The sequence below is a fragment of the Colobus angolensis genome, unplaced genomic scaffold (assembly GCF_000951035.1).
Source record: "Colobus angolensis palliatus isolate OR3802 unplaced genomic scaffold, Cang.pa_1.0 Scaffold172, whole genome shotgun sequence".
Classification (NCBI taxonomy): Eukaryota; Metazoa; Chordata; class Mammalia; order Primates; family Cercopithecidae; genus Colobus; species Colobus angolensis.
The window spans coordinates 3,989,689-4,009,886 of NW_012114844.1; the positions used below are offsets into that span (position 1 = coordinate 3,989,689).

General features: G+C 52.5%; 1 protein-coding gene across 1 annotated transcript in view; it reads left to right on the forward strand.

Annotated features, from left to right (window-relative positions):
* Window positions 1-20,198, forward strand: part of ADAMTS7 (ADAM metallopeptidase with thrombospondin type 1 motif, 7) — a 61,177-nt gene that overhangs the window by 14,284 nt on the left and 26,695 nt on the right. Inside the window, exons 3-9 of the mRNA XM_011938442.1 lie at window positions 4,939-5,294; window positions 7,361-7,526; window positions 8,910-9,106; window positions 15,114-15,197; window positions 15,543-15,667; window positions 16,510-16,659; window positions 17,958-18,101. Of these exons, the coding sequence (XP_011793832.1) occupies window positions 4,939-5,294; window positions 7,361-7,526; window positions 8,910-9,106; window positions 15,114-15,197; window positions 15,543-15,667; window positions 16,510-16,659; window positions 17,958-18,101 (1,222 nt within the window). The remainder of the gene's footprint in view (window positions 1-4,938; window positions 5,295-7,360; window positions 7,527-8,909; window positions 9,107-15,113; window positions 15,198-15,542; window positions 15,668-16,509; window positions 16,660-17,957; window positions 18,102-20,198) is intronic.

Below are 20,198 nucleotides of genomic sequence, written 5' to 3' on the forward strand. Positions count from 1 at the left end.
GTTAGCCAGGATGGTCTCGATCTCCTGACCTCGTGATCCGCCTGCCTCGGCCTCCCAAAGTGCTGGGATTACAGGCGTGAGCCACTGTGCCCGGCCCCAAGATCATGTGATTTTTAAACATTGGCAGTTGACTAAAACGTTTTTCAGTATTTGTGTCAGCCAAAACAAAGCAAAAAATCAGTAACTGATCAATACAAGCAAATCTGCATGCTGTGATTAAGGAGTTGTAGTCCCATATGCCCTTATTAGGATGTCAGAGCAAGAAGTCTCCTTAAATCTTCCAGTCCGGTGGCTTCTGAATGCCAGCCTCTGAATTGGCTAGATTAGAATCCCTGGGAAGGTCTAGAAAAATACAGAAAATACACATTCTAGGGCCCCCAGAGCCCTAGATCTGTGGAACCAGAATCTCTGGGCTGGGTCCTGGCATCTGCAGTTTTTCAGAGCTCTCTAGGTACTGTGATGACCAGTCAGGTTCACTCCCAGTGGGGGATTTCCTAACTTTCCTGAGGATCACAGTTCCTGTAGGCTCTTGGTAAAAACATAGCTTCCTAGTCCCTAGTCCTAGTTTCCTGGAAATGCTGATTTGGTGAGTCTGGGATGGGACCTGGGACTCTTTTTTAAGAAATTTATCTGTGAGGTCTGGAAAATCTTTGCACTAGTGGCCCGCTGAAGCTCAATGACAGGGAAGATTAGCTCAGAGCCACACAGCACGTTGCCCCAGCCTACCCAGTCTCTTGACACTCAGAGAAGGCTCTTTGAGGCTGGCACTGCTGGGGCGGTTGGGAGCAGAGGGAGATGCTCTCAGCAGGGGCACAGCACTGGCATGTGCAGGGCACTCTACATGCAGTTTGGCAGAGGACAGACTGGAGGGTGGGTTTGGTTTCTGTAGCCTGCTGGGATGGAGCTTTGGACTGGGCAGCAGCAGAAGGAACCCTGGTGGGATGTCAGCAGGGCACTCAGGCATTCATGCAAGCCTGAAGAGTCTATTGTCGTGAACAGCCAGGATCCTGGAAGCTGGGTGTAAATCCAGTCTAGAAACTCCTGGTTGCCAAGTTCCCTAACTGTGCTCTTTAGAGCCTGCGAACTGCAGAGAGGGAAAGGCCAAGGGGGGAAAGCATGGGTGCCGGGCTCCCCCAAACTCCAGCACATGAGATTTCTTTTGAGACTAGACCTGGTGGCCAAAGAGATTTGAGAAACGTGATCTAATTCAACTTTTTCACATTAACGATGGGGAAACTGAGGCCCAGCAAGGGATGGAGTATTGAGAATATAGAGCAATGTTACTGAAGAGACTGAAATCATTTGGGGGATTTGAGTCCCAGTCTCAGCACTGTCATTCTTACTGTCACTGTGTGGCTCTAGGCCAGTCTGTCTACCTCTCTGAGCCTCCCTTTGCTCTCTCACCTAGGAAGCAGTCTGGACACCTTACTGCAGGTGTCCTAACCTGGGCTTCACAGCCTGAGGGACTGTGGACTCAGGATCCATGAACTTGAATGGGAAAATATTACATATTTACTTTTTGTAACCTCTCAAAGAAATTTAGCATTTCCCTCAATTATGAATATCATTAGCAAATCCCAACAGCACCTGTGGTTTTGTTACCAATAGAACAAACCAAATACTTTTCTATCTCATTACGGTTGTTGCATGTATCTTGAAATAAAGTTTACGTTCATCACTACTTCAACATTTCCATAGTTGCCCGGCATAGTGGCTCATGCCTGTAATCCCAGCACTTTTGGAGGCTGAGGTAAGTGGATCACTCAAGGCCAGGAGTTCAAGACCAGCCTTGCCAACATGGCAAAACCCTGTCTCTACTAAAAATACAAAAACTTGCTAGGTATAATGGCGTGCACCTATAGTCCCAGCTACTTGAAAGGCTAAGGAACAAGAATTGCTTGAACCTGGGAGGCAGAGGTTGTGTTGAGCCAAGATTGAGCTACTGTACTACAGCACTACAGCCTGGGTGACAGAGAGAGACTCTGTCTCAAAAAAAAAAAAAAAAAAAAACAAAAACCATAGTTGTTAAATATGCCACAAAATCTTGTTTAAAGTTTAATTCTACACCCTACTTTTAAAATTATTTTTTGTTTTGTTATGTTTTGTTTTTTAGATAATGTCTCACTCTGTCACCCAGGCTGGAGTGCAATGGCACCATCATGGCTCACTGCAGCCTCGACCTCCTGGGCTTAAGAGAGCCTCCCACCTCAGCATTCCAAGTAGCTGGGACTACAGGTGTGCACCACCTTGCCTGGCTGATTTTTTTTTTGTAGCAACAAGGTCCCATTATGTTGCCCAGTTGGTCTTGAACTCCTAGGCTCAAGTGATCCTCCCACCTCATTCTCCCAAAGTTCTGAGATTACAGATATGAACAACCATGCCTGGCCTTAAATTATTTAGATAACTATATTTCAGTATAATCAATTTCCTTGGTACTTCTGTGTATTTTATTTTATTTATTTATTTTTTGTGGCAGGGTCTCACTCTGTCACCCAGGCTGGAGTACAGTGATGCGATCTTGGCTCACTACAACCTTCACCTCCCAGGTTCAAGCAATTCTCCTGCCTCAGTCTCCTGAGTAGCTGGGATTACAGGCATGCGCCACCAAGCCTGGCTAATTTTTGCATTTTTAGTAGAGACGGGGTTTCACTATGTTGGCCAGGCTGGTCTCAAACTCCTGACCTCAAGTGATTCGCCTGCCTCGGCCTCCCAAAGTGCTAGGATTACAGGCATGAGCCACTGTGCCCAACCACTCCTGTGTATTTTATTTAATGCATTGCAAAACATTGTTCTGAGGAGAAGGAGTTTGTGGCAAAAAGGGATAAGAATCCAGGCCTTACTGGGAAATCCAAGAGGACAGAGCAACAGAGAGGGATTTTTAAACTGCAAGGGCCTGAGCAGAGGTCTGCCAATTTTTTTCATCCCTGGAAGCTTTCTTTAAATGAATTCTTGTATGTAAAAGAAAGAAACCAGAGCTACTCTGTTGAAGTGGCAGTTAGGGACCAGGGAGCCCCACTGGGGTGGTCTTTCTCTGTCTCCCCATTCCAGGAGGCCTGGAGACATTTGCATAATGCAAATGAGAGCACATTTTTCAATCCATCAGGCTAATAATAATAATAACAATCATAACTGCCATCATATTCAACCGTGGCTCAGGCACTGCTAAATGTGGAGTAGCTCACCAGGCTTAATCCTCACAACAGCATCGAGAGTGTAAGTGCTGTGGTTATCTGCATTCTACAGAGTAGAATTTTGGTATTCAACAAATACCAAAAAAGGACTAAGTTCTGGACACTTCCTCTGACACTTAAATCTTCAACAAAGAATATAAAGGGCCAAGTGTGGTGGCTCACACCTATAATCGCAAGAATTTAGGAGGCTGAGGTGGGAGGATCACTTGAGGCCTGGAGTTTGAGACCAGCCTGGGCAACATAGCAAAACTGCCATCTCTACCAAAAAAAAAAAAAAATTAATCAGGGCCAGCCTTGATGCCTCACACCTGTAATCCCAGCACTATGGGAGGCTGAGGTAGAAGGATTGCTTGAGCCCAGGAGTTTGTCTGAGACCAGCCTGGGCAACATAGTGAGATTCCATCTCTATTAAAAAAATTAAAAATAAAAAAAATTAGCCAAGTGTGGTGGCACCCACCTGTAGTCCCAGTCCCTTGCTACTTGGGAGGCTGAGATGGGAGGATGGCTCAAGCTCAGGAGTTGGAGTCTGCAGTGAGCTATGATTGCACACTTGCACTCCTGTCTGGGTGACAGAGCAAGACCCGGTTTCAAAAAAAAAAAAAAGTGCAAAGAATATAGATTCTTGCCTTCCTAGACTACATTGGGAGGGGTGCGAGAAAACAAACAAAGAGAAAAAATACTGAAAATGCTAAGTGATATGGTATGTCAGAAGTGCTATGGGGAAAAACAAAGCAAGGAAGGGGGATAGGGAGAGCCAGGGAGTTGCAATTTTAAAATAAAGTCATTAGAGGAGGCCTCATTGAGAAGGAGACATTTGAGCAAGAACTCAAAAGTGAGTGGTTTAGCCACGTGGAAAACAGAGAGAAGAGTGTTCCAGGTGTAGGGAACATCAATGCAAAATCCTGAAGCAGGAGCATGTCTGGCCTGTGGAGGAACTGCAAGGAGGCCAGTGGGCGGAGTGGAGGCAACTAAGGCGGTGTAGCTGGAAATGAGACTGGAGAGGTTACCTTGCCTAGGGCCTCATATAGGCCAGAACTTTGTCTTTTGCTCCGTGAGATGGGCGCCATTGCAGGATTTTGAGCAGAGTAAGACCATGATCGCGCTGGTTTTGAATGAATCTTTCTGGCTTCTATATTGAAAACACGAGGGGAGGGGCACCTGGGGTAGGCAATAGTTGAAACAGAGAGACCTGTTAAGAAGTTACCGCAGCAATCCAGGCCGGGCGCGCAGTGGCTCGCGCCTGTAATTCCAGCACTTTGGGAGGCCGAAGCGAGCGTATCGCCTGAATTCAGGAGCTTGAGACCAGCCTGGTCAACATGGTGAAATCCTGTGTCTACTAAAAATACAAAAAATAACTGGGCGTGGTCGCGTGTGACTGTAGTCCCAGCTACTCCTCAGGCAGGAGAATCGCTTGAACCCAGGAGGCGGAGGTTGCAGTGAGCCGAGATCGCACCACGCACTCCAGCCCAGGCGACAGAGTGAGACTGTCTCAAAACAAAAAAACAAACAAAAACCCCAAACACAAACAACAACAACAACAACAAAATAAGTTACTGCAACGATCCAGATGGAGAAACTGAGGCACGGAAAGATGAAATGGCAAAGTTAGTAGATAGCCCAGGGAGGATTTGAATCCAGATACTCTGACTCCAGCAGCCCCCTCTTGGCCGCTCCCTTCTGGTCTCCGGTCACTAGCAAGGACCCGGGTCTGCCCTGGGCTTAGGCGTTTGTGGTTCTCTCCCTGCAGGACGTGCAACTGAGGGCCGGGCGGCACTGGACATCGTGCACCCGGTTCGCGTTGACGCCGGGGGCTCCTTCCTGTCCTACGAGCTGTGGCCCCGCGCACTGCGCAAGCGGGATGTGTCTGTGCGCCGAGACGCGCCCGCCTTCTACCAGCTGCAATACCGCGGGCGCGAGCTGCGCTTCAACCTGACCGCCAATCAGCACCTGCTGGCCCCCGGCTTTGTGAGCGAGACGCGGCGGCGCGGAGGCCTGGGTCGTGCGCACATCCAGGCCCACACCCCCGCCTGCCACCTGCTTGGCGAGGTGCAGGACCCTGAGCTTGAGGGTGGCCTGGCGGCCATCAGCGCCTGCGACGGCCTGGTGAGTGCGCTGGGACATGTATACTTGGGGCAGTCTCGGGTGGTGGGATGTGGAGATTGGCTCCAGTCTTGCCACGCACTTGTCTGGTGACTTTGCCCAGTGCACTTTTCCTCTGCCAGCCTCGGTATTCACGCCTGTAAAGTGGGAGTGACAACGCAGGCCTCGTTGATCTCTAGGACAGCACTTCTCAAAGTTTAATGTGAAAGTCGGGTGGTGGTGCACCTGTAGTCCCAGCTACTTGGGAGGCTGAGGCCAAAGGATCACTTGAGCCCACGAGTTCAAGGATGTAGGGTGTGATGATAGAGCTTAACTGGTGATACAGCCAGACCCTAGGCACTGAAAAAGAAAAAAAAAAAAAAAAAGTACTATGAGCTCAAATCACCTGCAGGCCCTGTTTAAACAGAATGTTTGCAGGGTAGGTCTGGGGTGGCGCCAAACACTTGGATTTCTGAAACCGTCTCAGGTAATATTGAAGATGCAGGTCCAGAGATCCCACTTGGAGAACCTCTGTTTGACTGGACTAAGTAACTGAAAAAGCAGTTGGCTTCTCTTCCCTGCGGCATCAGTTATAACTGTTCCTTCACAGGTCCTTTTAGGCTGCTCTTCTCCAGGAAAGCCACCCCTCACCCTGTAGCCATTCTGCAGGGTGTGGTGAGGAACCCCTTTCAGCCCCTCTGCCCGGATCAGCGTTCCGGGCAAAGCAGGCCTCAGCTTCCTGGCTTCGTCTGGCTGAAGGGTGGTGCTGGCTACTGCCTGCAGCCCTAATGGCTCCCTGACTGGGGCTGATGAGAGCAGCTTCCACTCCAGGCGGAGCAGGGCCCCTTTCTGTTGGTGTTCAGGTGACCAGCCCCACTCTCCCAGCTCTGGAGGTTGGGGGTTTGGGAGGAATAGGGGATATGTGCACACTCTCAGCGTCCACTGTTCCCAGGAGGCCCTCAGCTTAGATTGCTCAGGCAAAAACCATGGGCTGTAGCTGCACAGGGTCTAATGACAGGGCAGCCCACAATACAAGCTGCACAACATCTGGACCTTTGAAGGCCCATCCGCCCTGCACAGTATTCTCATTTATGGAGCCTGTGCCTGTCCCTTAATGTACAGTTGATGTTGTTGAGCCTGAGCAGCACCTGTGCACACGGGGCGTCATTCCCATTTCACAGATGAGGAAACAGGCTCAGAGGGGAACTTGCCCAGGGTCACCTAGTCATTCAGTGAGTGGTGGGTGGCAGCGGGGGGACTCCGCATTCATACCCAGGTCTCCAGACCCAAGAGCTGATGTACTCTCCAGCCCTCCCTCCAGGCTTCCTGGTCCTGTGTGACCCAAGGGGCAGAATTGGTGCCTACGAGGGGAAGTCCGAGGCACGTAAGACCTTCTTCCCTGTTGGAGCCCTGACCTTCCTCAGGAGGTAGTGGGCATCAAAGATGCTTCCCAGGGCCCCTCCCCTCCATGGATTCTGAATGCTGGCGGACATGTCCAAGACACTCCTTCCAGCTTCCCTTCTCTGGGTGGCCCTGGGCCCAGAGAACAGGGTGTCCTGGGGGCCGTGGGCATCTCCTTTGCTCGGGTGTGGGTGTAGATGCTTTGGAGTGATTCATTGCCTTAGGGAGATAGAGGGAAGGTCAGAAGCCCTGGCCAGCTGGGAAGGAGCACAGTGCTGGAAATGGCTGGCATGCAGAGGAGATGGAGAATAGCGTGGAGGCCTGGGCACAAGCTGCCCTGCTCAGGATGGCTGTCTGAGACTCTGGAAGACACCATTTTGTCAGATTGGGATGCAGACCCATTTCCCTCTCCTAATGGGGTGGGTGTGTGGGGCAGCTTCCTCAGGGGTGGAGGCTTCTGAGCTTCACTTTGAAGGTTTGGCTGTGTGTGAAATGGCAGAGAAGGGCTTTCCAGGTGGAGGCTACAGAGTGTGCAAAGGCCCAGTGGGATGAAAGTGCAGAGTGTCCGTGGGCAGTCACAGGTGGTGTGGGCAGTGGGGGCTCAGCTGGACAGGATGGGTCTCTGAGACATGCAGGAAGAGCAGCTGAGGGCCAGCCCTCCCTGTGTGACTCTGGTGCTTCTTCCCCAGAAAGGTGTGTTCCAGCTCTCCAACGAGGACTACTTCATTGAGCCCCTGGACGGTGCCCTGGCCTGGCCTGGCCATGCCCAGCCCCATGTGGTGTACAAGCGTCAGGTCCCGGAGAGGTTGGCACAGCGGGGTGATTCCAGTGCTCCAAGCACCTGTGGGGTGCAAGGTATGCTCTTCTGCTCCCCGTTCTCGGGTGGGTGCTGGGCCTGGGGACACAGATGAGTCTCAGCCTGCTCATCTGTGAACTGGGCATGACCACAGTACCTTGCGGGGTTGGCAAACTGCTCTTGACCCCATATGATGGATGAGATATCAGAGTCCTTGAGAGGACAAGTGACTTGCCCAAGTCATACAACGAGGCAGGGTAGAGCCAGATGGGAGCCCAGGTGTCCTAAGTCCCACTGGGGGCACTGTGGCTGATTGCAGCTGGTGATTCCTGGAGCCGACTACTGCAGAGCTGCCACTCCCTTTCTAGAAGCCCCTCTTAACATCCCCATGCCCAGTGCCCCTTAGACCAGGGGACACAGATAGACAGATGGATACATCACCATAGCCTGTGCCCTTAATTGTGCCACAAGACTGTGTCCTCTGCCTTTCAGGCCTGCCCCAGTCAATCCCCCACACTGATCTCCTTCGCTCCGTCTCACCTTCTCCCACCTTGGGGCTCACCCTCCCTCTGCTCCCTCCCCCCCACAGCCTATGGCACCTGGCTCTGCCAGCCATTCTTCCTCCAGTGCCCAGCTCCAACAGGGCCACTAGCCAGGAACCTCCCTCCCTCCGCCACCCTGCTCCCACCCTAGAATAACTACCTCTATTATTGGGAATTGGAGTGTGGTACCCAGTGCCTCCTCTGCAGAGCAGCAGTAGTGCTGGCCAGTCCAGGTGAGGAGCTGCCTGCTAAGGGTTGCTGGTGTTTGGGGAATGTTTGGCTGGCATGCCAATCTCAAGTTGCCCACAGCTCTGGTCCTCTATTTGCTGGAGCACATATCCACAGAAGCATGCTTCTTGGCCTCAGTTTCCCTAGCTTCATAGATGTGCTTCCTCTTCTGATCTGGAGCAGCCTGGGTCAGAGGAGCAGGCCCAGTAGGGCCAGCTGGGCTGGATCTTGGCCAGCTTCCTCAGGCTGGGGTTTAGAGGGTGAGGTCAGCCTGTGTTGGGATGTACTAACCCCCCAAGAGGGGAGGAAGTGACACAGGGAGATAGGGGCCCAGTTGCCAGCTTTGTCAGGCCCAGGAGTTCCCCTACCATGGACACAGTACTTTACCGTGTTTATATCCACCATTTCATTTGCCCTTTGAGGTCCCCCTGTGAGACAGATCAACTTATTCCTATTTTTAGTTAGGGAATCTCAAGATCAGAGAAGGAAGGTGACCAGGCAGAGCCACACAGCACAGGTCTGGGGCAGAGCCAGGAAGAGAATTCAGGCCCCTGACCTCTGATCTCAGTGTGGTTCCCAGTGCCCCAGAGAGAGCTCACTGAGGAGAGGCCTGGATACATGTGCCCTGGGCCAGTCTGCTGGCAGCTAACCTCACCCCATCTGGACCTCCAGTGTCCCCAGAGCTGGAGCCTCGACGGGAGCGTTGGGAGCAGCGGCAGCAGTGGCAGCGGCCGCGGCTAAGGCGTCTACACCAGCGATCGGTCAGCAAAGAGAAGTGGGTGGAGACCCTGGTGGTAGCTGATGCCAAAATGGTGGAGTACCACGGACAGCCGCAGGTTGAGAGCTATGTGCTGACCATCATGAACATGGTGAGTCTGTGTGGGCCAGGAGTGGGTGGAGGGGATAGTGTTGGGGGATGGGGGTGCAAAGAGTGGGTGCAGGGCAGGAAGGCTGGCAGGCTGGACCCCAGACCCAGATCCAGGCCCCGAGCAGGAAGAAGGGTAACCAAGCTCCTGAGGTAGGAAGGGGTGGGGGTCTTGGCAGCAAGTCACTATGAGAGGGCCTGGGCAGAGGGCTGCTGTGGGGACACCACAGGGTGTCATGCCACCGGGAGGGGGAGCGGGAGCAGGAGACTGAGGCAGCCACAACTCTGTGCCTGCTTAGGGGGCTCGTAGACTAGTTGGTTCATTCATGCTTCCCTGCACAGATACCACCTTCCTTTGTATCAGGACCTGTGCTAGATGCTGGAAACACAGAAATGCCTGATCAGACCACACTCTGCCTGAGACCCTGCCTGAGACATCAGCACACATTACAGTTGGAAGGATCTGTGCAGTTCTGTGGTCACTAGCTGGCAGCCTTGGGCAAATCACTTGCCCTGTCTGAGTCTCAGCCTGCTCATCTGTGAAATGGGCATGACCACAGTACCTTGCGGGGTTGGCAAACTGCTCTTGACCCCATATGATGGATGAGATACCAGAGGCCTTGAGAGGACAAGTGACTTGCCCAAGTCACACAACGAGGCAGGGTAGAGCCAGATGGGAGCCCAGGTGTCCTAAGTCCCACTGGGGGCACTGTGGCTGATTGCAGCTGGTGATTCCTGGAGCCGACTACTGCAGAGCTGCCACTCCCTGCTCCTGTCCCGTGGGTGCACGTGGGAGGCCTCAGGCTTCAAGCTGCTTCCTGCAGCCCCTGGGAGGAAAGATCTCTGCTCCTGGCATTCTTAGCAGCCACCTGGTGGGCAGGCCACCATATAACCCTGTTTCTCTCCTGGGCTGGGTGGTTGGGGGCAAGGTAAGGGTGTGTGCTGTGAACAGGATGACATCTAAAGGAGCCCTGGGGCCAGGATCCTATGCTGCTGCTTCTCCCTGCCAGCCCCTCACCTCCTGCAACCCTAAAGGAAGTACCCTCTGAGATCATCCAGTGTCTGGCCCCCTAGTTTATCACTGTGAAACCTGAGTCTCAGAGAGAGGAAGGGTCTGCGTCCAGGGCTATTCTCTCTACGTGCTGGCCACCACATCCCCACTACTTGAGTTCTCATCAGCAAATGCAGCTCTGGGCCAGTTCTTCCCTGACTGGGACACCCTCACTGGCTCCCTATTCCATATGGAATAAAAGTCACAGCCTTCTGCCTGGCATTTGAGGCCTTGAAGGCCCAGATCAAGCCTCATCTGCCTAGGGAAGGAAGCCACTAACAGCCAGGGTTCAGCAGGGCTATTGCTGGACAGCAGGGCCTGGACCCTGGGCTATAGGGGTGGAGCAAGGGGCAAGACCAAGTTCTCAGGCCTTGAGGTTCCCTCCTTCTCATTCTCAGCACTTTGGGGGCTCAGCCTGAAAGACCCAGGAGGCTGGCTGGAGCCACTGATGATTAACTGGGTTCATTTCACCCCTGCTTTTCTGAGTGTTCCCTGTGCTCTAGATTCTGGGCAAAGTAAGACCCACCTGAGCGGGTGTTGTGGTTCAGGGCTATAATCCCAGCACTTTGGGAGGCTGAGGTGGGCAGATCACTTGAGGTCAGGAGTTGGAGACCAGCCTGGCCAACATGGTGAAACCCCATTTCTACCAAAATACAAAAAATAGTTGGGCGTGGTGGTCCACACCTGTAGTCCTAGCCACTTGGGAGGCTGAGGTGGGAGGATCTTGAGCCTGGGAGGCGGAGGTTGCAGTGAGCTGAGATCGCGCCACTGCACTCCCACATGGGTGACAGAGCGAGACTCCATCTCAAAAATAAAGGACCCACCCGGCCCAACAGGTCCCCCATCACTTAATCTGGGTGACAGGATTCAGGTGTTTTTGCCCCCCAGGGCCTGGCCCCTTCCTGGCTGCCTTGCCCTGGCTCATAGGACCCACACATTCACTTGGTGAGCCCCATCCCTGTGGAGAGGGTGGGCCTGGTTCTCACACTCAGCTGCTCTGACAATATCAAGCTTTTCTGAGCTGGTGAGCCCAGCATTGGTCAGGTCAGGATGGGGGCACCTTTGAGCCTGACAGTGCTGGACCCCCTAGGAGGCTGCAGGGATGGCAGGGACATGGGAACCCATGTGGCCAGCCTCTGAGGACGGCTGTATTGTGGGCTGAGGCCCTGGTGGGTTAGGGCTGGAGCCTTGTGAATATCTGTCTACTTTTTGTCCAGTGTTCAACATCCAACACCTCACCTAAGCCTCACCCCCATTTTATTTATTTATTTATTTATTTATTTAATTTATTTATTTTGAGATGACATTTCACTCTTGTCGCCCAGGCTGGAGTGCAATGGCATGATCTCAGCTCACTGCAACTTCCTCCTCCTGAGTTCAAGTGATTCTCCTGCCTCAGTCTCCTGAGTAGCTGGGATTACAAGCGTGCCCCACTACGCCTTGCTAATTTTTGTATTTTTAGTAGAGAGGGAGTTTCACCACATTGGCAAGGCTGTTCTCCCTGGCTCATCCTCCCAAAGTGCTGGGATTACAGGCATGAGCCACCGTACCCGGCCCTCATCCCCATTTTCGAGTTGAGGGAACAAAGATTCAGAGAGGTCAAGGGGCTCGCTCAAGGTCACACAGCTAGTAAGTGGTAGAGCTGGGACTGGAGCTCAGGTCTGTTTGCCTCCAAAGCCCCATTCTGTCTCCTGTGCCCCTTAATCTGCCCTGGAGAGGGGCAGACAGGGTGGGCCAGAAGGATGGGGAACAGATGTTCCCTTGGGATCAGATGTTTATTTAAGACTGACTTGTTGAGAGCCATCGCTCTACCTGGAATAAAGTGATGGATGTGGAAGAGCACGATCCTGCACTTAGGGAATCTGTCTCGTAGCATTTCCCAAGGAATATTTCAGGGAATGTGTTCCAAAGAATGCCAGTAGTGTACTGTGAAAAAAGATGCTGCTGTTGAGTAATTTGGGCCACACAGGGTTAAAAAAAGTAAAATAGGCCAAGCATGATGGTGCACGCCTGTAGTCCCAGCTACCTGAGGGGCTGAGGTGGGAGGATTGCTTGAGCCCAGGAGGCCGAGGCTGCAGCTGAGCTGCAGTGAGCCGAGATCATGCAACTGTACTCCATCTTGGGTGACAAAGTGAGACCCCGTCTCAAAAGGGAAAAAAAGGTAAAACAGACTTCTTTACTACAGGACTTCTCGGAGCCCTCAAAGTAAATATGCATTGAGAATCCTCAACAGAATAGGCAGGCAGCATTCCCCAAATTTAGGAAATAAGCAGGGGCTTTGAAGCAGCGAAACCTGGGTTCTGAGCCCAGCTTCACCCTCTCTTTGAGCTTCAGTTACTTCATTTGTAAAACGAGGATAATTGTGCCTACCTTAGAAGTAAGAAGATTAAATGAGATAATGCATGTTAAGCCCCCAGCACAGGGACTGTACATGTTAGGCTCGTTCAAGGTTGGCTGTGGCTATTTTTTTGGCTGCTGCAGTATTTGACCTACAACCACCTTCAGGACAGCCACACCTTTCTTTACCAACGCTACCTACAGAGCCCAATTTATCAGTGTTCTCCCTGTGCTAGATTCAGACCTGAGTCCTAGAGCTTGGGTGGGTCTGTCCCAAGGACAGCAAGACAGGTCCCTTTTCACCCCATTTTCTTTCTTTTTTCTTTCTCTCTCTCTTTCTCTCTCTCCTTCCTTCCTTCCTTCCTTCCTTCCTTCCTTCCTTCCTTCCTTCCTTCCTTCCTTCCTTCCTTCCTTCCTTCCTTCCTTCCTTCCTTCTTTCCTTCTTTCCTTCCTTCCTTCCTTCCTTCTTTCTTTTCTTTCTTTTGGAGATGGAGTCTTGCTCTGTCACCCAGGTCAGAGTGCAGTGGTGAAATCGCAGCTCACTGCAGCCTCTGCCTCCCTGGGTTCCAGCGATTCTCCTGCCTCAGCCTCCCAGGTAGCCGGGATTACAGGCATGCGCTACTACGCCGAGCTAATTTTTGTATTTTTAGTAGAGATAGGTTTCACCATTTGGCCAAGCTGGTCTCGAACTCCTGACCTCAGGTGATGCAACTGCCTTGGCCTCCCAAAGTATGGGGTTACAGGCATGAGCCACCACACCCAGCCTCCACTGTTTATTTTTAATGAGATAATACATTAGAAATACTGAGCAAGTACCCAAGGTACATTCGTTCATTCAACAAATATGTCTTGAGTGCCCATCATGTTCCAGGTACAAGACGTGTCACTGGGGCTCTAAGAGGAAGTTCACATATACCTGGCCGTGTCCTCATGGAGCTTGCGGTCCCTTGAGGGAGACAGACATTAGTTAATGAAACCATTACCTTCTTGACGATGAAGGAGCAATGGAGGGTGGTGCTAGGAAGGACAAATTCATAGTGCTTTGGGAGTGTTAGATCAAATAAAAGCTCCCCAAAGGACATGACGAGGGGTTGAGGGCAGGAGAGAGGATAGGAGGTAACTTGGGGAAGACAGGTGGGAAGATGTTCCAGGCTGAGGCCGTAGCATCTGCAAAGACCTTGTGTTAGGAAGAATTATGGGATTCTAAGAGAAAGACAGAGTGGTTGGAGCCAGAGAGTGAGAGGGAGGCAAGGGGAGGTCAGAGAGGAAGGCAGGGACCAGATCCAAGAGGCCTGTTGGCTAGGCTGGGGACTTCCTTCCTTTTCCTGGACAGTGAAGAGGCACTTACTGCTTTAGGCAAGGGCGTGTCATGATTGGGTTTGCATTTCAAAGACCGATGGTGGAGCCACTAGGCTGCAGGTGGCCTGGAAGGGCTGTAGAATACGGGTACACTTGTAGGAGGCCTCAACAACTGAGCAGATGAGATGATGATGGCAACTTGGACGAGGCAGTGGTGTTGGAGATGGAGAGAAGAGACAGAGTCAGGCAAAACTTGGGAGGCAAAATTGGTTGGCTGTATTGGAGAAAGATGGTTCAGGGCTCCCGGGCTCCCAGCCTGTGTGTGGAGGCGACGGTGTCCCATGATATTGCTGTTTATCTTCCCCATTTCTGACTTTGGGTTCTGAGAGTGTCATTCATCCCCATAATCAGGGGCTTTGCTGCCCTCTTAACAGTGTTTGTTTGGTCCCTTCCTATTTTAATATTCTTTTTCTTGATGCATTGCTAGAAGCCAACTCACAACGGGCCTGTTCTGCCATCTCTGCCCTCTGGGAACCAGCCAGCTATCCCGTCAAGGGCTGGTCTCTTTTTTGTTCTGAGGGAGTTTTAATTATAGAAGAGCAGATGGCTTTCCCCACCCATTTCCCCTCACCTTGGCTTATCTTCCATCTTTTGGGGATAGCCCCGTCTCCTGGGGCTCAGTAGGGAGCCCCATGTAGCCATGGGGACTCTGATAGATGTGCATACCTGCCTCCTTGGCCCCATGGCTGCCAGTCCTGGGGAGATGGAATAGCAGAGCAGCAGGGAGGCTCCGTAGCCCTGTGCCTACCCTCACTCTACTCTCTGGGCCCTGCCCAGGTCTACGCTTCATTGGAGGGCGCACTCCTGAGATGCTGGTCCTGGCATCCCCAGGTCAGGAGGGCACTGCTGTCATAGACCAGGGGCAGTTGGAGGACTAGAGCCCTGAGACAGGCCAAGAAACCAGCATTTGGAGGTCTTAACTGCCATTGCCTGTGCTGGGTGGGCATGGAGTTGGTACTTGGAAGCAGATCCCAAACTGGTGCTCAAGAGAGGCTGCAACTCTGGGAAGGGGCCTTGGAGGCCTCTTGTCCTGTCCAGGTTCTGCTGCTGCCGGGTTGGGGCAGTGTGTGTGAGGTGTGGGGACACTCATGCATTGGTGTACGTGCATCACCTGTCCGCTGCGCAGCCTGTGTGTACCCATGTCAGCGTCCCTGTGTGCGAGCATGGGTGTGCGTTGCCCTGGTGGGTGGCTGGGTTGGGGTGATCATTGGCTGCTTGTATCCTTCATCCTGGTGACAGCCTGACACCCCCATCTCTTGGGCAGGTGGCTGGCCTGTTTCATGACCCCAGCATTGGGAACCCCATCCACATCACCATTGTGCGCCTGGTCCTTCTGGAAGATGAAGAGGTGAGCAGTCATGTGGTCCCACGCTGCCCGGCAATGGCTTCGGCTGCCAGAGCCCTCCTGCACCATGACCTGTGCTGCTCTGTATGGAAGGGCACAGTGAAGGCCTCCTTGGCCTGGACTGTGTCCCCTGCCACCCCCTGGTTCCTGACTGACCCTCTCTCAGGTCCCAGGTCCTCTGCAGGAGGTTCCTACAGGAGGGGTGGTCAGGCCAGAAGCTGGACTGGTGCCTGTGGGCCTCCCACTGCCCTGCTGGGCCTCTGTCTCCTGCCTTTATATGGAGGAGAATTGGGCCTGACCCTCTCGGAACTCAGGGGAGGCATGAGCGGTCATTCTCTCTGCCCCCAGGAGGACCTAAAGATCACGCACCACGCAGACAACACCTTGAAGAACTTCTGCAAGTGGCAGAAAAGCATCAACATGAAGGGGGACGCCCACCCCCTGCACCATGACACTGCCATCTTGCTCACCAGGTACTGCCAGCTGCAGGAGGGTGGGAGCCTGCATCTCAGGGAGGTGCTTCACGGCCCTACGGGAGAAGCCCTGGTGGAGGAGGGGGCCGTGCTCTCAGGGATCCCCATTTTTAGGAGAGTTTCCACACCTTTGGCCCAAGGCTGGATTCTGTCTGCACTTGGGGAGGTCTTTTTATTTTGAAATAATTGTGGATTTTCATGCTGTTGTCAAAAATAATAGAGAGAGGGCCTCTATAGCCTTCATCCATTTCCCCCAGTGGTAACATCTTGCATGACAAGAGCACAGTATCCCAACCAGGAAACTGACACTGATACCATCCACAGATTTCCTCAGATATCATCAGTTCCACACGTACTGCCCTCTGTGTGAATGTGTGTGTATTCAGTTCTGTGTAGTTTCATCACTGTGGGTTCACCTACCCACCCCCACAGTCTACATACAGATCTGTCTCATCAGAAGGATGTCTCGTACTACCAGTTTATAGTCACAGCCACCTTCCTGCCTCCTCCCCTAACCTCTGGCAACTGCTGATCTGTCCAGAGGCAGTTATCTTCCCTCTGCTGGACTCTGGCAGCTTCTGTCAGCACCCCTGCTGGATAGTAACCAAAATTGTTCTGTGCGGGTCTGTGCTCCCAAGGGCCAAAGAGATGCCCAGCGGATTGTGTGTGAATGAGAGCACCTGCTTCCCACGTGGCCACTGTGCTGGCCTCATGCCACGGAACGGTGGGAGGGACATCCTTTTCGCTTGGAATCAGTTCGGGGGGACCCTTCCCTGGCCTTCGCTCAGGTGGGCCTGGCACTGGGCCAGGTTAGCCTGAAGGCCGCTTCTCTGCCTGTGCAGGAAGGACCTGTGTGCAGCCATGAACCGGCCCTGTGAGACCCTGGGCCTCTCCCACGTGGCGGGCATGTGCCAGCCGCACCGCAGCTGCAGCATCAACGAGGACACAGGCCTGCCGCTGGCCTTCACTGTAGCCCACGAGCTCGGGCACAGGTACTGTGCCTGCCCCCATTGCTACACTGAGAGCTGAGCTTCACCCTCCCAGCCTGGGGGCACCGGGTATCCAGCCTGTGGGTCACAAAGTACAGGGGAAAGGAAGCTCTCTCGAGAAGGAGCCCCGACTGTGGCCATGTGCTGTCCCTGCACTGTCCCCTCCCCACAACCAGGCTGCATCCCTGTAAAGCAGGAGAGAGGCCTGCCTGGGCATCTCTGGGACTGGCCTGGAGGGAGTCTTATTTAAAGGGGAGTTGTGATGGGCCAGAAAGTCATCGTAGGTCTTTGGCTGTCCCTCCCCATTGCCCTCAGTGCTGTATTTTTTACTCTCGATCCCTGTTCCTGTTGGCTCTGTGGCCTGGGCCAGTGCCTGCCCTCTCTGGGCCTCTGTGTGCTTCCCATAGATTGAGGGGTTTGGATTCAGTGACGTCCAAGGCTCCCTCCATCTGACACCGCTGCCTGAGGCTCCTGCCTTCACAGGTCTCCAGCCACCTGTGCCCGGGCTGTTGAGCTGGCGAATATGGCAGCATCTTAGATTGTCCAGCAAGCTTTCAAAGGCAGGCTCCCAGAGGGTTCTGTGGTCAAAGCTGTTGGGGTCATCCATTCAGACATCTGGGTGATGGCTGTGCCTGCAGGGCCTTAAAGCTGCCTATGGCTGCAGAAGAACAGCCTGCCGCAGTACTGCAATTTCCTGGTTGTGTTACCCTGGCTAGTTCCTTAGACTCTCTGAGCCTCCCTGGGGGTAATAATGAGAACTGAGTGAGACCGTGTTTCTGAAAGTGCTTAGCATGGCCCCTGGCACAGAGTAGATGCTCAGGAAATAATTTTTCTTGTGTCCTTCCCAAGGATGGTCTCTGGAGACCCTTCTGTGACACAGCAGCTCAGATCCCCTAACTCAAGTGCACAGCCTTGGGACAAGGACCTGTGAGTGGGAACCTCTGTCAGACTGTTCCTGAGGCCAGTGAGCTTGCAGCGGCCATCACGGGCCCCCATCTGTGCCACCTGGTTTGCCGTTGCTGGCCAGCCCCCAGGCAGGTGCAGGGCTGCTCTGGGTCCCTGGCCCTCATTTCAGGCCACAGCAGGAGCCCCTGGGGTCCTAGCTGTCATACCCTCATTTTACATTAAGGAAACTGAGGCTCAGAGAGGGGAATGTGACTTTCTGCAGCCATTGGGTGTGGCCATTGGGTGGCAGAATCAGCCCTAGAACTAGGACTGTGCACCTTGTGGGTCTCCAGGGGAGGGCAGGCTGGCAGCCTCCCGCCAGCTCACCCGCCCCTGGGGCCTGTGCTCTCACACAGTTTTGGCATTCAGCATGACGGAAGCGGCAATGACTGTGAACCTGTTGGGAAACGGCCTTTCATCATGTCTCCACAGCTCCTGTACGACGCCGCTCCCCTCACCTGGTCCCGCTGCAGCCGCCAGTACATCACCAGGTTCCTTGAGTAAGTCCTCCAGCACCAGGCCCCTACGCCTTGATCCATGAGGTCAAGGTCTACTGGGAGAGCTGCAGACAGTCACACTGGAGGGGTAGAGGGAAGCAGAGGGACAAGGTCTTGATCTGTGAGGTCAAGGTCTAATGGGGGAGATGCAGACAGTCATACTGCAGAGCCGGGGTAGAGGGAAGCAGAGGGGCACCTGGCAAAGATGTGGTGCTGGCGTCCCAAATGTCCTCCTCGAAGGGACACCTGAGCTTGAACTTGGAGGAGGAGCGAGAATTCACACATGTGCAGAAGGGAGAAGAATGGCGCTCCTGGTAGAGGAAGCCTGAGAAAGGCCTGCAGCCATGAAGGAGCGGGAGAGCTTTTCAGGGAATGGCAGAACCCTGAGTGAGGCTATGGGAGCCAAGGCTGCGTAGAAACCGAGGCTGGAGGAAGTGAGGGCCGGCCACAAGGTCCAGGGAGAGGCAGGAAGAAAGGGCCACTAAGGGAACTGAAATGTGAAGCTTTCTCCTTTTTTTCATGTTCTCTTCATTTGTTCTGGTGTTTTTGTTGTTGTTGTTTGTTTATTTTTTGAGACGGAGTCTCGCTCTGTCTCCCAGGCTGGAGTGCGATGGTGTGTGATCCTGGCTCACTGCAACCTCTGCCTCCCAGGTTCAAGCGATACTCCTGCCTCAGCCTCCTGGGTAGCTGGGACTACAGGTGTGCGCCATAATGGCTGACTAATTTTTGTATTTTTAGTAGAGATGAGGTTTGGCCACGTTGGCCAGACTGGTCTTTAACTCCTGACTGCAGATGATCCACCCACCCTGGCCTCCTAGAGTGCTGGAATTGCAGGCATGAGCCACCATGCCTAGCCTGTTCTGGTGTTTGGTTTTTTTTTTTAAATTTGCGATTTAATGTTGTTCTAAGTAAGAAAAAGTTTTAAATTTAAATTACTGGCATAAACTGTACCATTCATCTTTATTTTGTTTAGTGCCAGTTTTAAATGCAAATATAAGAGTATAGCTGACCCTTGAACAACTTGGGGGTCGGGGTGCTGACCGCTGTGCAATTGGAAATCCACGTATAGCTTTCGACTCGCCCAGAGCTACTAATAGCCTACTGTTGACTGGAAGCCTTACTGATAACATAAACAGCTAATACATATTTTGTATGTTATATATAATATATACTGTGTTCTTACAATAAAGTAAGCTAGAGAAAAGCAAATGTTATTGGAATCATAAGGAAGAGAAAATATGTTCACTGCTCATTAAGTGGAAGTGGATCATCATAAGGGTCTCCATCCTCATCCTCTTCATGTTGAGTAGCCTGAGGAGGGAGGAGAAAGATAGGGGATGATCTCAGGGGTGACAGAGGTGGGAAAAAATCCACATATAGGTGGACCCGTGCAGTTCAAATCCATGTTGTTCAAAGGTCAGTTGTATTAACTTGTATGCAGAGTCACCAAAATTACACAGTTCATCTTTTGTAGCTGATATTTACCAGATTATGAGATAGAATAAAACTATCTCAACTGGTTTCATCTCACTCCTTGATATGGGCACAATTTACCCAGGCTCTCTACCTTTTGTTACCAATGAGGAAGGAAAGACTGAAAGGAGAAGGAACTATGGGGTTCTCTTTCCTCCCATGTCTTCATTTTCTGCATAGCGATTGGCTAATACAGGGGTGTTAACATGAGTAAGAAAGGACGATGGGGTTCCTTGGTCGTTGTCTTCTTTCTGCATTTGAAGTAAGTCTGTTCAAATGGAAAATGCAGCCTCTGGGCCTGTCACTGCTCCCCGTCCCTTACTCAGTTGTTGACATAACATGTTTATCATCTGATAGTTTTGAGTCTCACTGAACTCCTACACATTATAGATTCTGAGCTCATGGACCAAAGTAAATGTTAGATGCAAGTAGGGCAGCAAGGAATGCTGGACCCAGACATTACCTTTGTCTCCTCTGCTCAGACACAGGCTCCTTTGTCCCATCAGACCTTGCTTACTGGCCCAGCGTGGTGGCTCACGCCTGTAATCCCAGCACTCTGGGAGTCCAGGCAGGTGGATCACTTGAGGTCAGGAGTTTGAGACCAGCCTGGCCAACATGGTGAAACCC